The sequence below is a fragment of the Aphidius gifuensis genome, linkage group LG5, assembly GCF_014905175.1.
Source record: "Aphidius gifuensis isolate YNYX2018 linkage group LG5, ASM1490517v1, whole genome shotgun sequence".
NCBI classification, from domain to species: domain Eukaryota; kingdom Metazoa; phylum Arthropoda; class Insecta; order Hymenoptera; family Braconidae; genus Aphidius; species Aphidius gifuensis.
This window is the reverse complement of record NC_057792.1, coordinates 3683833-3701775: the sequence shown is the minus strand read 5'-3', so window position 1 is coordinate 3701775 and position 17943 is coordinate 3683833. Positions and strand designations below refer to the sequence as shown.

Sequence of the window (17943 nt, the reverse complement as noted above, 5' to 3'; positions counted from 1 at the left end):
CCAAGTATAAAGTATATATTTGTATATGTCTGGGTATAATATGTATATATATCTATGTTGATGTGAAAATTGGGGGATGAAACTGGCGGTCATACAGAAGATATCGGTTGAATGGGGCTTGGAAACAAGAGGCAAAACATGTTGTGGCACGAGCTGACTCAAGAGCCACTGTTGAATTAGCTTTATTATAACCTCGGGGCTATCTATACCTACCATAATTGCAAGTGAACATTTACAAAGAAGACAAGTTACATTATTAAGAATAATAACAGTAAAATAATATAAATAAAAATATCATTTTTGTTTTTTTATAATTTAAATATCAAGTATATTTATTTATGAGAATGAATAATCATCTTGCAACGAGAAAGTTGGAACATTGATGAACATTTTAATTTTTTTTTTCATGTCAAGAAATTAAACAATTTGAATTATCAAATTATTCAACAAGTATGGATCATGAAAATCACTTGATTTTATTTTTTTTATATTTTTAAATTTGCCTAGATCATTTTTAAAAAGTTTTCAAATTGATTTCTCATGTGACATTGTCATTTCGAAATAAAATTCTACAACATAATAGAATGACGAAAAAAAAAAAAAATAAAAAAACAATTATTGAATTGATTCAGCGACAAAAAGAAGAAAACAAATTGCTAAACCTTTCTACATAAATATAACAGGGTATATAACAGCAAGAACAAAGCCTTAGTATGTATATGTTAAAATGTATGATGACGATAGAGGATAGTAAATTGGTAGTAGTAGTAGTAGTATATAGAAGAGTATAGAAACGATATAGAAGGAATGAGATAACCACACAGGATTAGTTGGGTAGGTTATATTTGAGATCGATTATGCGATCTGTGGATAACGTTGGTCTGATTTATTTCCCTAATGGGCGTTCGCGCATTCATTTCATTTGGACGAGGCAATTCGCAAGCATTGGGGGGCTTCATCGCGTACCACCACCATCACCATACTACTGTAACTGACAGGAAAACTCTCGTTGGGTGATTCAGCGTTTGGTTTCGGCGACGCCTTTCACCAAAACTATATACGACTATGGATATAATAATACCAAAGTCACTTTGAATAACTAAATTCTAATTGAATATATCATCTATATGTATTTTTAATGTCTTTATGAAGACTGAAAAAAAAAATCATTCAAATGGAAAATAAAAAAACAAAAATAGCTATGAAAAATTTACATAAAAATTTTTCATAGTTTATTGTGTTTTTTTTTTCTTTAACTTTGATGGATTTTGATGATGATGATGATTGATTATTTTGATGCAAAGTCAACTCTTTTTTTTTTTGAAATATATAATGCATTAATAGCGTGGGACAGACAGGAAACGAGAATGAGAATTGGTACGGTAGAATTAGCAAGTACAACTCGATTATTAGTTTGGTGGCTGAATGGTGATTCATTGCTGGTTTCGTTGTATTTTACCTCATACTCAACAAATGCAATATTCACTAGATAGACAGAGAATTAAAGAGAGAGAGAGAGAAAGAAAGTTTATAGTTTGCTTTGGATAGTGAACATGGTACTAGTTGACAGGTATATTCGTACGTGTACAATTCTACAAACTCTCTAAAATACCCTCATATCTAATTCTCTATATTCTCATCGTATCACAACGACAATATCGCGAATATTCACTTCAATAATTTACTTGAATTATTATTCAAGTACTTGATTTGGTATACCATTTATATGTCATGTACCATCATAACTGAATTTTGAAATTAACAACTTAACATTATCATTAAATATACATTCAAATAAAATTACCATATTATATATTTATAAAAATATATTATATTGGTATTTTAAAATAATGATAATGATTATTGTTAAATTTCTCAATATAAAATTAATGTTATCATGTGAATCAAATTGTCAAGATATTGCTAAAATAATCAACAAATTAATCAGTAAAGTTACTAACGAATCAAAATGGCCAAGTCACGATGTGAGAATATTTGCGTAGGTGTTGATGAGGCTTTCAAGTAAGCAAACAAACAAACAACCAACAGCAAGATGATGATGATGCTTTATAGAAACAATGATACAGAGAGAGTGTGGGAGAGAAAGAGAGATGATAACCTGGTGTACACTCGTGATATACCTTTACTTTCCATGGTTAATTCTGAGGTGTAATCTGTGGGTACCATCTCCATGGATTAGCATATAGATAGCGTTAGGGGATGAAGGTAAATGTATACCAAGAGATTGGCTACTTTGCCTATAGACAATCAACCTATCACGATCATTTGGTTCAGTGTCTCTTCAACCCTAAAACAATATCAAATTACCAACAACATCCATACAAAATAACTATCACTATTTTATTTTTTTTTTATATTAAAAAAAAATAAAGATAATGCTAATGAGTATTGACAGAATGATACTTGGTTTAATGCGTTAATAATTATTAAAAAAAAATAAATTTATATTTATTTATTTATTCATTATTATTATGTATTGAAAATAAAAATGATTGGAGAGAGAGTTTCATCTCTCTTGGTAAAGAAGTTGAAGGTAATTTGTGCTCACAGCAGGACTGAACAAACACGCACAGTAGGGATGCTACGAAAAATTAAATAACCCGATGACTGGTCACATTTTGTTGTGTGCTTCTATATTCATATATATATGAAAGTGCAGTCTTATTTTCGTTGTTTGTTGCGAGAGAATAACGGGCCCCGTCACGCCGAATGACGTTGCCCTCTTTCCATATATATATTTATATCGCATTATTGCCTTCTGGACCTTGCCAACCCTTTTTTTTATATAGACTATCTCATCGTATACACTAATTTCATTTTTTTTTTGTTTTTTGTTATCCAGACATTTTTCATCAAGTTACAAATGAAGAATTATCTTGATACCCAATATGAACACTTAAAAAATAATCTTGACATCTTAAAAGTGGATTTATCTTTTTATTTTTCTTGACATTTTTAATTTTTTTTTTTTTTTACTTTTAATCATATCACTAGTCAGATAGCTTTGAGAATTATTTGGGGCATGTTGATGTGATTTAAAATAATAATGAAAATAGGGAAAAATAATATGGGAATTTTAATTTTGTTTCAGTACATCAACGGGGTACCAAATACTAAAGTACCAAGTGCACCGACCTCCTGCAGACTTATGAATACAAATAGCCATTCACTGTGCAATTCACAGATCTTTGATAAAGGTAAGTCTCAACGATCTTGGACTCGCCCCTTCTTCTTCAAACAATCTTATATTTATTTTTTACGATGAATAAAAATAAATAGTGTCTTTGTGAATATACACCAACACAAGAGCAATCGTTTAACAAAAGATTATCCTTTACATCCGATCTGATATTTATCTGAACGACTTTTGCTCGAGTAATCAGTGTCATTAGTTCTATAAATATAACTGATCACACTGAAGGATATATATTATTTTTTATCACTTTGCTGATGAAGAATTTAGTGTTTATATAGAAAAAAACAAAAAATTTAAATTTATTTAATTTTTGTTTAGTTGTGACATTAGAATTAATTTAGAATCATTTTTCTTTTTCTTTCTAATCAAACTATCCTATCAAACAAATATTTTAGCCTTTAGGGTTTTTATTTTATATTATACAGTCAATTCAATCAAGCTTATCAATTTAATACTCAAATTAAATCAAAATTTGTTGATTTGAGAGAAGAATAATATATAAACAAGTTTTACAGTAGAATGGATCAATTTGAATGAAAAAGTGATACTGTGTTTTGGTCCGTTACAATCTCAAAGGTAGATGGAATGTCGTTGGTTTATTCTCAACAAGACACCCACACCCATTATCCATTTGCTTGAAGCATATATATTTGTTGCGGTGACAATATAAACTCCCATCCCGCAAAATAAAAAAAAATATACTCCTAATGTCATGTTCAGACGTCATGCCAAGAGGCTCATCAAAGAAAATAATTTTAAAAAATTACTCTGACTTTATAAATAAAAAAAAATAAATAAAATCAATGAATTAATTCAAATGAAAGTTAGCAGTTATATCTGTTTATTAAATCAATCAATTCATCCTTCAATCAATGATATATAAGAAACGAAAAAAAAGTTCCCATCATTAAAAAAAGAAATAAAAATAAATATAATAATAATAACAAAAAGAAGATATATATAAACAAAGAACAAACGTGTTGGAACGATGGACAGGCAGAAAAAAAATTCCAGGTGAATTCTCAAATCGACTTTTATCAAAATAACTAATTTGTTTTCACCTACCGTGGACAAGATATGTTTGAATGAATAAAATAAGTGTATATAACAAATGAAATAAATAAAAAATTCTTGTGCCTATCATACGTATCTTTTCGACTAATAGTGACTAAATGGATGGGTTAAAATTTGTGTTTATATATATCTGAGAAATTGGAGGCCAAAGACACACTGAGAATAAAATATATTATTTTTAAATTTCATTGCCAGGTGCTTCCGTACGACGAATACGAACCCCATGTTGTCTACCTGAATAATGACTTAAATGAATTTTTAATATTAACAATGATATACACCTTCATAGTTTCCGGATGCAAATTAATAATAAAAAAATATATATTATAAATGGGTAAATAAATAGAAGTCAAGTACTAATCGTCTTGTGTATCATCAAATATTATATAGATTTGACATTGAAGATAGCGAGCTCATACTGAGAGCAATAAAAACGCCTACCACAATGTTGAATCAACGAATATAGCTTTTTTTAAATATAATTTTTAAAATGAGATAAACACAATTTTTTTGTTTTTTTTTTGTTTTATACACACATCAAAGTGAGAGAAAAATGTCTACCACAGTTGGGCGCATTTAAAAAATTTTTCCAGTCATTCATCATAGATCACATTGAATGGATCATTCAGACTGTAGAAAAAAAAAATTTTAATATACCGTTGATTCACTGATTTAACCTTAAAAATAAGATAAGAATTTTTTTTTTTTTTTTTTAATATTAGCCTCATTTTTTAACTTTAATTTTTCAATATATTGTCGTTGTAATTTTTTTTTTTTTTATTTTAATATTAATTTATTTTAATAAATTTTTTAATAGATGTCAAAATATATATATTTTATCTTTTTAAGATATCATATTTGGTGTGGTATACTCAATCACTTTTCATATGATAAAAAAAATAAAATATATACTTTAATAATATATAAAGTTTATGAAAAAAATAAAAAATTGAATAATGATTATGTTTATAGAGATGAATAGATATGGTATATGGAAAATATATAGAAGCTACTGTCTGTAAGACACGCGCATAATTTAACTAACAGTTGAAAGTTGTCGACAATGTCGTTGTCAGAAATCATGCAAGCTGTGGCCCCCCCTAAAAACAAAGTCTTATACCTTTTACCTTAGTCTATTTCAACACTGTCTCAAACCCTCTTTGCATATACATACTGTAAGATTACTTTGTGCGGTTTAACACTCTCTCAACCCTTTTAACATTAAAACCGTCAAAGTGTATGCCAACCTTGTTTAAACTCCACCCATATAGATATATATTTTCAAGATGAAAACTATATAAGGCCATGCCAGAGGCCAAAACTACCATCATCCAAGTTTCGTCCTTCTTAATGTATGCTAGAAACTATATACAAAACTCACAAGTTTCCCTTACAGTTTTAGACTTGGAGAATGAGATTTTCGTATGAGATAGTATTAGTTTATATGTATATATATATTTTATATGTGTATAGTTGTTTTACTCTGATGTTCGTCTAGACTCTCTCTCTCAACATTGGATAGAATTTCTTGATGAGAGAGGACCACTAAAAAGAGAATTTCATGCACAAGAACACGCGTGATCTTAATTAGGAAAAGGCCTGAGGGCAACAACAAGTAACTCTCTGAATTTTTTAAAAAGAAAAAAATAATTTTTTTACTTTAAAAAGCTTGTATGTTCAACTGTTAATAATTATTATTAATTTAGCTATATAGAAGAGAAAAAAAGGAAAAAAACATTAATACTCCCAGACTATTAAAAAAGAAACAATTTTATGATTTTCTAAATAATGAAAAAATAAAAAACATGTATTTCTAAAAGTAGTTTTAATTAAATGAAAGAAAAAAAATATATATATTTATATATTTCATGTTGAATTGAAACATGAAAAATGTTTTAATTTTCAAATTATCATCAATTGATGAAGCTATTTAGAATATATTACGGTTATTATAATAATTTTTTTTTAATAAAAAAAAATTATTTATTTAATGTTGCTGATGAAATCATCAACCTCTTTGTCAATTAAAATAACAAAAATATAAATAATAGTTGTATAAATGGCGCTAAGGTTTATCAACATTGATCAAAACATTAAAAATCAATCAGTCACGTAAAAACTATTATACAAAAAATAGTATATAGTTAAAGTCGGCACGCGACAGAGTCAACTCATTGTAATGCCAGTGGCTAAAAGACAAGTTACCATTGTGCATGATAATTATAAGAAAATAAAATATAAAAAAAAAATACGAGTTGCAAGTGCATGCCGGCATCATCATCATCAACAAAACACAAAGATAACAGGATGTCCGTCGTGGGGTGCCTGGTTACTTTCAACGCAGTTGTATGACAAAAAAAAAAAAAATGATGATATTGAAATTGTCAAATTATTTAATGAATAAAAAAAAGGACCCACCACATCGATAAAGATTTAGAGATAATTTTTCTTCCTTTCTTTTATGCGTGGATATATGTAGACACACAATTCATTTGATAACTTTTCGATGATTATTTATATTTTATTTTTATATTATTCAATATGATATTTGTTGTTTATGCAATTTTGTTGACTTGGCAGATTGTACAACATGATTTTGGTTTCTTTTATTAAAACCGCTCAATATAAATATATATTTGAATTATGATTAAGCATCCGGTTACGTTAGAGTCAAGCTTTGTAACCGATATATGTGTATACATTTAATTTTAAACTCTCGACTAATTATGATTTACGAACAACACAGGTACGAAACATTCTGATCCTTTGTAAAGATATACACAACACACCGAGCAGGATATTCATATATGACTATGAACGATAAATTTTTATATTTTTTCCCCTTTTTTTTTCTATATTAATCTGTAATTTTTGATCGTTTTGAATAATGGGAAATAAATTTATGAAAATAAAAAAAATGATAAAAATCTATAAAATTATTATTTAAAAAATATGATAAATAAATTTAAAAAAAAAAAAAACGAAAAACGCAATGTTTTGGAAAAATAAGCTAGTGAATTAACCGACAAAAGAATAATTTTTCTTGATAATCAATTGAGTATGCCAGATGAGCACACAAGCACGTAATATTTATTTTTTATTTTAATTCTTTTGAAATTTCTTCGAAGTCTTTATTTAGATATAACGCGTATTGTTATATCATTGTAGCCTCACAAAATTAACAGTAATCATATTGTATTTTTAAATAAAAAAAAAATAAAAAAATTATTTATTTTTAATCTTACCTTCTCGGTGCGTTTTTTTGTTGGGGTCGTTGTTCCATTGGGACGCCCAGGAAGATCCGTCTCACATGCCATTTGATTAAAACGTTGCATACGTTCACGAAAACTTGGCAATTCAATGCCACTATTTCCTGATGTTCCATCATCATCCTGAATAAATTTTAACGAATTTAATTAAATATTTAAACAAGTAAAATATATATTTTCTTTTTTTTTTTGAATTTAAATAAATAAATTTATCATTACCTTGATTTCTTCAGCAAGACTATTATTTAATTTATCAATACTGATATTATTTTCTTTATTTTCCAGACGAAATTTATCCTGACTTTTTCTACGTGGTGGAACAATTGGTGGTGAAGCTATTGGTGAGTTAACTTCTGAATGATTACGTTTATTAACTGTTGCATATAAATCGTCAGCTACACGATAGCTTGATGATGATGGTGATGATATATCAGATGATGTTGGACTTAATGGTGCAGGTGGTGGTGGACGATAAGGTGGTGGATCACGAACTGGTGATGTTGGAGTTGAAAAATCTGATGTTGATATTGGTGATCCACTGTCATAATACTTTGTTGTAACATCCTCAAAATTGGTTCGATACTTTTTTTTTAATACTAAATATTTTTCACCCTAAAATTAATAAAAAAAATAATGTCATTCTGTTATTAAAACAGTCAATATTCTTGGTATTTTTATAAGCTACATAAATATTTAACAAATGTTTATAATGATATTAAATTTCAGGAAGTGATTCATCAAGTTTCTCTGTTATCAATTAATGTACGTGATGATTGTTAATAAAAACAAATCATTTTTTTATCAATACTATAACTTTGTTGTAGTTTTGAGATACTTGTTGATAATTTAAGCTCATATCAAATCTTGTAAATGATAATCAATTAATAATATTTAATTTATTAGATATAAATAAAGTGAATATGGCAACGTTGTAAGAGAGCATGTCTTTTAGAGCAACAAGTCGTTCCACTGTCAGAACAATTTGGCCACAAGCTATACTTTCATAAACACACAGATAAAAATAACACAAACACAAGTCACAATACTAATACTATCACACACATAATTTATCAAATAAAAATATACAAAAAACTCACATCTTCATTTTTAATTGTAGCCAATGTGTTGACATATTCTTTGAATTTATTTCTTGCTTCAACTGTAATATAAAAAATTGATAAATGTCAATTACAAATTAATTATGATAACACACATGATTTAATTTAATAATATTGTTTTTTATATTTGTAAACATAGGTTAACTGGGGTCAATTTTGTTGAGCTAGATGACACATAAACACGATAACAAAAAAATATTAAGACAGCTAATGTAGATTAGTGATTTGACTTAAACAAACTTACCACGTGTTAGGGGATCTGTTAAATAATTTTTAAAATATTTAACAAGATCATGATTACGAGCTAAACCACCATTATTTAATAAATATTTACGTATTTCTTCAATTGACAATTCATTCGGCGACGCCATGTTGGCCACTGAGCCGATTGCCACGAGCCTGGCGGTCAACTACTTTTCATTTTAGTCGGTAAGTCAGACATTTGCCCTGAAAAAAAAAAAAAAAAAAAATACATACCTATATATGTATACATTCTTATAGGGACGCGTCATTTTTTATCGTCATCATTCCAGTGAAAATATTACTCATAATCAACTTGATAATAATTAACATTTAATTAATAAAACAGCAATTAATAATGCTTAAATTATTTAAAAGAAAAATACATAATCACTCGAGGTAAGTTTATTTATTTGTTTGCTTGTAAAAGAAAAAAATTAACCTGTAATTTTTATATTTTCATTAATTGTTTTTTTATTTTTTCTTTCATTGATTTTATGGTGAATTGAAATTGTATTTAACGTGTCTATTGAGGCAATTGATTAAATCCCATTATTTTATTTACTCACAATGACACATTGAAAACGTAAATTTATTGAAAGCATTTTATCGTATAACTGTGACAATCGTCTGGAAAAAAACGTATTTATCGTCATATGTTGGAGTACATTTTGTCAATGTAAATATATTTGACAATAAAGTGGCTTAATTTATAGCCACTTTGTGTTGATAAAATCATTCATAACAACAATTTGTATTATATATAAATAATACGACAAACAATTTCAATTTATTTGTGTTGTTAATTATGTCACACTGAGTAACTGCCAATTAATATGACATGGCTGTAAAATATAATTGTCACATAATGTTGTTTGTATTTTTTTGTTTCAGGATTATTATTTATATGTTGATATGAAGAAAAAATAAATAAGATGAATAAGACAAGAGTCTATATCTACATGTAATAAAACAAATGAAAACATGGGTCAGAATTTCCGGGTCTCGTTTGGCGGATAGGATCGACAAAGATTGGTACTTGGTGAAGATTGTTGTACACCAGGAGGCAGTGATATGCTCGTATTTTGCGAGGTCAAGTTAAGGGTTATAGATATAAAGAGCCCGTGAAATACAAAGAAACAACATGAATACTGTGGGCGACGACACCCCCCGTTGGCCCTTAGGTGCATCACCGATATCATCTACCTGTGTTTCTTGGCGTTATGTTTATGATCTTGCATACGTAAAAATTCAACATTTTTTCAAAGGTTTTTGCTTTGACTATGGCGCTCATATATACAACACAAAATATTGTTACTTATTTTCAACTTTAACCAGGTAATCTACTGCTTTTTGTATGACATTTTATTTTAAATATTATTTTTTATTTTCTTTTACAACTTTATTTAATTTTTTTGCTTTATTTTTTTTCACTTGATAAACAAGCTGTAAATATTTGTCAGTTAATTTTTAATTGATTAATTGTGCTTATAATTTCATTTGATTGATAAAATTGAATGAATTTTTAAATAACAATTGTAATGTATATTTATTTGGTTAATTTAATTTGTTTTTTTTTTCTGAATTAAAAAGACTTGTAAACGATGAAAAAGAATGAATATGTCAGAGGATTGTTGGGACCACGTGGGATTACTCCAGGATGTCAATCATTTGGAGCAACAATCAGCAGCACAAACAAATCAGGATTTTCTTTGTCTTCAACAGCCACTGCATCATGTGCATCAACAACATGTGAGTCATTGTTTCAATTAATTATTTATTTTATTTATTTTTAATTTTTTTCTAAATATATTTAAACTCTTATTGATATGATTACTGATAACGACAAAATTCTATATACAATTGCATAAGAGTATTATTTGTAAAATTTATTTAATTAATTCACAATGTATAAATTTGTCATTGTGATACGGTCAAATTTGCCATGTCAGCCTTGTTACTAATTTTGTTGTTGAGGACATTATACCCAATGTGACTTGGTTGATGCTCGGTATATAGCAAGCTTCCTTACTCTCGGGACCCCATGCAAATATTTCAAGTTGATAATATTTTTAGCTTTATTTATAAAATGAAATAAAAACGTTCGAATGAAAAATAATTAATAATAATGAGCGATAAATATTATTTCATCGATAAATATATTTTATTTATTATATTTATTTTGAATTTTTAATGACGTTTTTCACATCAACTACATCACGTATTGGAATTTAAAATAAAAAAATTAAAAAATCCATTAACACGATGGCTATGAAAGGTATAGTCTCCTTGTGTGTGAGCAAAGAAATTCAATATCAAAAAATTGCTCTCTTTGTAATTCTTCATCGGTTGATATGCTGGATGTTTGACAAAAAAAAATTTATATAAAAAAAAAAATTGCATCTAAATCTCATTCGTTGGCTTGTCATCGAATGTTGCGTTATATATGTTATGGATGTCAAGGCGAACCAGAGCATCCGGGGAGTCTGAAAGACGTGATGCCAGAAGAACAAAAATAATACAAAACTTATATACACAATAATTTATTTTCAAGATTCGTGACTCGATTACAAGATCGCGTTAAATTTGACAGATCTCTTGGTTGAGCTCATCCTTCATTTCTCCCTCTCATCTTCACTATCATATATTTATAATACTCTAAAAATTTATAATAATGCATATATATTTTTTTTTCTTATATTGATTTTATCAGAAAAATATTTTTTGTATTTTAAAAAATACTAAAAATGACAATGATTTATAAATCCATCAATAACAAAATTATCTTGAATTTCAAATTATTTAAATATTATTCTTTATTGTTTATTAATATATAATTTTTAATATTTTATTAATCGAAAATACTTCTAATTTATATTGACATTCGAAATAAGAATTTTTTATTTTCTCTATTGCTAATTTCCAAGAAAATATTATCTAAAAAATAGAAGAAAAAAATCCTTAGATATTTGATGACTAAAGTACTTGAAAAAAAAATTAATTTATTTTTTAAAAATCATCGACACACATGAATATATTATCTCACTTGTGTAAAATGCACCTGTTCATCATCAGAAATAATCTTTTGTTTAATTTTCTCACAGTTAAATATTCATAGAATATTTTTTATTTTTAATTAACTATATTTGATTTTCAAAGACTTCAATAAACTTTAAAGCTCGACCATGACAGGCATTACACATAATACACATAATCCTCATATTATGTGCGGAAGCTGTACAAGAGCTGAATGTGTGTATAGACATGCCAAGTATATATGAGCATGCGTGACTCTTGGAAGAAGCCGCTAAAGAAAATACATAATATTATGATGCACAAGAAAAATAGTAGAAAAAAATATTATATATATAAATTCACGCAAATGAAATTTAAAAAATTACCGAGCCCCTTTTTTTTTTCTTAACGAATCGAAAAAAAATATAAAATAAAATCGAAATTTTAACGAAAATTTTTCATTTTTAAAATTCAAATATAATAAAGATATATATAATCTCATCAAAACATAAATACTAACACCTTTTTTAAAATAAAAAAACATTATTTAAAACACTAAATAAAAAAGATACTCGTTTATCTAAAAAACCATTGAAGATATGATAATCCAAAAAACCATGAAACAATTTTCAATTTGTGATACAAAAAAAAAAAAAAAAAAAAAAGGCTACTGTTTAAAAATAAAGATAAAAAAAAACCAAAACAGAATATTATCATTGAAAAAGCTGATTAACAAGTTTAAAAATGATTTAAAATTAAAATGAAATAAATATAAAAATGATTAAGATAAATTTGTCATTGAATAAAATATATATATAAAAATGAAAATTTTATATATAGTGCGCAAATGTATGATAGGTATCGACAAAGTACACGCAGGTCTTTGAACGGGGGGCAGGTATTGGCGCCACCTCTAAAACTCGAGTAGAGAGAGCTTCGACTAGGGCAGACTTACGCCTTACGCCTCACTATCACTCCCTCCTGCCAAACCATCATTTCATCCCACTTTCATCCTCTCTTTATCATCAGCTATATATAAATATACCTATCAAGTATCTCTCTCTCTTTTTCTCTTCTTTATGAAAATTCTCTCTGTCCTCTTTCTACCTCCTCCTCCTCCTCTTTTTCCCCCCTGCCCCCCACGCACATCGCATGCTCATATGTCCCTCCACCTTTGCCACAATTTCAACCCATATCCAACGCATAAGTTTGTCCCACTTTAATCCATCCAAACCACATTGTATTTTGTCTTTATTCTTTACCACCCGCTATATCCGTTCTCCAATGTACTCTCTTGTCGTTGTCGTCATCGTTGATGCTGTGTGTGCCGTTGTGCTCGTTGCTGCTGCTGCTGCTGCTACCTCTGCTGCAACTCTCGGTGGCCACCACGACTAAAACCCAACCTAACCCTTTTTGGCAAACTTCATTCCACGCCGACTGACCACCACCGACGGCAGACTCCGTTGTCTACGTCGTTGTTATCGTTGTGGCCCGCCAAATATTCGACAATTAAAATATAATCGGTATTGATATCGTGACGTGATTATAATTAATGTTTTTTTTTTTTTGAAAATATAATACAAAAAGTGTTTTTTTTTAATTCAATTGAACATAATAACTATTTGAATTTATTTATAGTTTTTATTATTAATATTTAATTTTGATTTGTTTATATATTTTTTTTTAATGAACAAAGTTTTATGTGCCGTCGGTTAATTTTTGATTGATTAATTGTGCTTAATTTTGTTGGATTGATAAAGTTGAATGAATTTTTAAATAACAATAAATACATATGTGTAGTTATTTGGTTAATTTAATTTGGTTTTTTTTTCTGAATTAAAAAGACTTGTAAACGACTTGAAAAAGAATGGATATGTCAGAGGATTGTTGGGACCACGTGGGATTACTCCAGGATGTCAATCATTCGGATCAACAATCAGCAGCACAAACAAATCAGGATTTTCTTTGTCTTCAACAGCCACTGCATCATGTACATCAACAACATGTGAGTCATTGTTTCAATTAATTATTTATTTTATTTATTTTTAATTTTTTTTTAAATATATTTAAACTCTTATTGATATGATTACTGATAACGACAAAATTCCATATACAATTCCATAAGAGTATTATTTGTAAAATTTATTTAATTAATTCACAATGTATAAATTTGTCATTGTGATACGGTCAAATTTGCCATGTCAGCCTTGTTACTAATTTTGTTGTTGAGGACATTATACCCAATATCACTTGGTTGATGCTCAGTACTTACTCCTGGGACCTCATGCAAATATTTGAGGAGATTGAACTATCGATCTTGCTTGATATCTGACTAAGTGTTTTGTGGTCCAGACCCTCTAAAATATGCATTACTCATCATCTATTAAATTTTTAAAACACATTACTAATTATTTAATTATCTAAAAAAAAAATAATCATCATTGACCAATTTTAAAAATTCATATATCTCAAATCAAATTTGTCATTTTTTAAATCTAAAAAAAAATTTTTTTTTTTAATGAATTTTTTAACGCTACATTATTCTCCATTCGTTACGACTAGACAGGATTGAAAAATAAAAAAAAAAGCAAAACTGGAATGGTGAATAAAAAAATAAAAAATTGATAAAAGGGTTCTATTAGCCGGAGGCTGATTCAAACTGGCAGGTGAATTTCATGCCACCTATTATTCACATTTATATATATTTATACCACACTCCAGAAAGATAGAATAGATGATATAGAATCTGTTTGTTTGTCCAGCTAAAATATAACCCCAAGTTAAACCAGTAATGATTTCAATCTCTTGAATCATCGAAAAATAAAAAAAATAAAAAACTCGATCCCTGAATAAGTGACACAAGAATTATCATTGATGTCATTCTTGTAGAAAATTTACTCCAGCTTCTTTATTATTTATGTTTTTTTTTTCCATATAATACGTGCATGAATTTAAAAAAAATATATATTTATTATAGAAAAAAAAATGAGAAATAATGATAAACGAGGTTATTTTAATTTTTTGCAAATTGTAACGAGGTAAAAGCACGAAAGGAGTGAAGAACTTTATACTTTAGTTTAAGTAGCTATGGATGAAACATTGCGTCGGGTATATCGGCTTTTGACTTGGGCGTTGGTTATTCTGCCCTGTAATCATACAACAAAATTATAGACATTTAACTGTGCATGAATGAACGGATAGAAAAATTTAAGAAGATATCGGTGGCATCAACGCGCGTTAAGGGCGCGTGCACGTCTTCAGGGCTTGTCTGACCAACCTACACCTGCTGACCACCTTCAAAAATTTCTTCTTCCTGTTGTTATACAACTGATCAATATCGTGATTTGATACTATATATTTTTTTATTTTTACTCAGATTATATATACTCATTTTTTTATAACCCCCTTTTTTTTTTTTAAATTTAAAAATCCATTTACCAAGTATTGATAAATTTTCATTTAAGGTATTTCTTGAATTTTGATTAAATAATTTATCAATTTACAAAAAAAATATAAATCTGCTATTTTTTAGAGATAAATTTTTGATTTTATTATTTAAGTATAATTTTTTTTTTTCACTCAAATTGAGATGAAAAAGAAAAAAAAAAATCTAAAGGTGTATTGGCTCACGTATGAGTTTCCCACGGATAAGTCCAACCGACGTGTGGGAATATACTGATTATTACGTTTAGCATAGTTTAATTCACTCGATATCAATAATTTTTATATTCAGTTGGTGTCATGAGTATCGACACCATTGGCCCCGACAAATATACCAGTTACTTTCGGCAATACAGATGATGATGTTGAGATATATATTCTTTTTTTGACATGATCATTTACATCATAAATTTTATCGGTGACAATTGTAAAGTACAATCTTGCAAGATGAATTTTAAATCTTTTTTTTTAATTCAATATTAGTATAGACATAAATTACTTCAAGATTTACTGTCAAATAAATTGTTTAAGTTTTTTTTTTTTTTTTTTTAATTGGCATATAACTTTGGGTAAAATTAATTCAATGAAAAAAAAGTTTTTTAACTTGTAGTTTTTATATATTTATATTCAGCAGTTTTTTAGTATTTATAATTATAATTATTTTTAAAATTTTAAAACTAGACAAATATAAACATAAAACATGAAATTAAATTTATAACTTTTTTTTATATTTAAATATTTAACATGTGTTTTTCAAGTTGGCATATAAATTTAATTTTAAATAGTAAAAATTGCATGATAAATATAAAAATTAATAATTATCTTGGTAGATATTTTAAATAGTTTTTTTGAACTCAAATTTATTTATTTATTTATTAACCCTTATTATTGATACCCAATTTAAAAAAAAAAAAAATGATAATTGATTACACAAATTTAACATTAAATATGAAATAAAATTTTAATTTTTCTTAAATTTTAAATTTATTTTTTCAATTTTAGAATATATTTAAAATTTACATCTCAAATTTTAAATATCAATTTTTAAATAATATAATCCATCGGTCAATTATAAAATTAGAAAATTTTTCACAATCATTAAAATTAATTAATTTATAAATTTAAAAAATCTTGTGACTATTTTTTTTCTTTTCAATTTTTAAACGGATGATAATAGAATTAGTGACGGTTCAATCAATTTATATATTCTTAAAAAATGTTGAAATTTCAACTTAATTTAATTTTTATTTAAAATATATTACCTATATATCGGTGTGAAAAAAAATAGAAAATAACTGAGGATTATCGATGAGATAATCAGATATTGGAGTGTCGATATTTGGCAATTGAATCACGGTCTGAATTGGATAGTATAAACCGTTGTATACGTGGGTTATATGTGATGTATATAAATATATGTACCTAGTAGACGATGGGAAATACTGCAAGCCGTCACTAATGGATATTACGTACGCCAGGGACAATGAAGTAAATTTTAGTGGCCACCGACGCAGAGGAGACTCTGTATGTAATACAAATCGAACGCATTTTCTCTCACGGACTCTTCAGTTAAATATACTTGTCAATAAAAATAAATAAAAATATCATATAGGACTATTGTTCCGTGTCAATTCGTAAATGCTCTTATCACCAATACTCTTTTTTTTTTTTTTTAATGCTGTGGAATAAAATAGAAAAAATCTATCACTCTTGGAAAGAAAAAAACAATTTAAACTAAAAAATGAAAATCGAAATTTTACAGTTGACATTGTGTCACCATTTATCAACTTTGAGTGACTTTTTAAAATTTTCTTTTACTCTAAATTTTATTTCTTTTTTTTTTTTTTTTTTTCTTCACGTATATATATCTACTTTTACTTGTCTAACATTTCAAATTTGTTAAATAAGAAAAAAAAAAAAAAAAAAGTAAACTCAAGTAAAATTTACGTTTTATATACCTGTGAAGTAAGAAAGTTTGTCGCCTTGACCACAACCATTTTCCTTGCAATTTTAAACAAAATTTATGACTCCATTCAATTGTATGAAAAGAAACTTTTTTAAAACGGAAAGGAAAATAATCTTTTAGAAAAGCAATTTGTATATAATAACGGTAATTCTTCCAGTTATTTGAATATATGAAAAAAAAAAAAAAAATAAAATAAAATAAATAAATCGAAATAAATAAAAAATCCTTGAATTAGAAAAATGAGATTTTTAAGTTTTCGTGAAAAATCTATTATGTGAATTTCAAGACTGGAAAATAATTTATTGCCTCAAGGCATGGGTCATTCTTTTTTCTGTCAACGGGAAATAAAAAAAAAAAGTGCTGAAAGGACACACACAAATTCACCAGGAAAAAACAATAAAAATAAATAAATAAAATAAAAACAAAAAAATAAAAACCTACAGAGAACCGTTGAAAAATAAAGTTTTTTTTTTTTTTGTTAAAAGATCCTTGTTATAATTGTTATTACGTAATTATAAGGGTCGAGGGTATATATTCACTTATCGACGATCGATCGTATAAATGCGACACTTCAAGGATTATTATAGGACCTGACACGACGTG

The 17943-nt window shown here is 27.2% G+C and overlaps 2 protein-coding genes across 10 annotated transcripts in view; one reads left to right on the top strand and one right to left on the bottom strand.

Annotated features, from left to right (window-relative positions):
• LOC122856909 (ankyrin repeat domain-containing protein SOWAHB) overlaps positions 1–9097 on the bottom strand; it is a 65930-nt gene extending 56833 nt beyond the window's left edge. For all 3 annotated transcript variants that reach the window (XM_044158801.1, XM_044158802.1, XM_044158803.1), the window contains exons 1-4: positions 8923–9097; positions 8658–8719; positions 7780–8172; positions 7537–7683 (exon numbers count right to left, since the gene is read on the bottom strand). In XM_044158801.1, the coding sequence (XP_044014736.1) occupies positions 7537–7683; positions 7780–8172; positions 8658–8719; positions 8923–9049 (729 nt within the window). In that variant the 5' untranslated portion in view covers positions 9050–9097. The remainder of the gene's footprint in view (positions 1–7536; positions 7684–7779; positions 8173–8657; positions 8720–8922) is intronic.
• A 720-nt stretch (positions 9098–9817) lies between these two features.
• Positions 9818–17943, top strand: part of LOC122856908 (homeobox protein caupolican) — a 46870-nt gene continuing 38744 nt past the window's right edge. For 2 of the 7 annotated variants that reach the window (XM_044158798.1, XM_044158791.1), the window contains exon 1: positions 13252–13938. In XM_044158798.1, coding sequence (XP_044014733.1) covers positions 13801–13938 — 138 coding nt within the window. In that variant the 5' untranslated portion in view covers positions 13252–13800. Of the gene's footprint in view, positions 10257–10511; positions 10671–13251; positions 13939–17943 lie in introns of those variants that run through there. The other 5 variants (XM_044158793.1, XM_044158792.1, XM_044158796.1 and 2 more) reach the window with 5 other exon arrangements.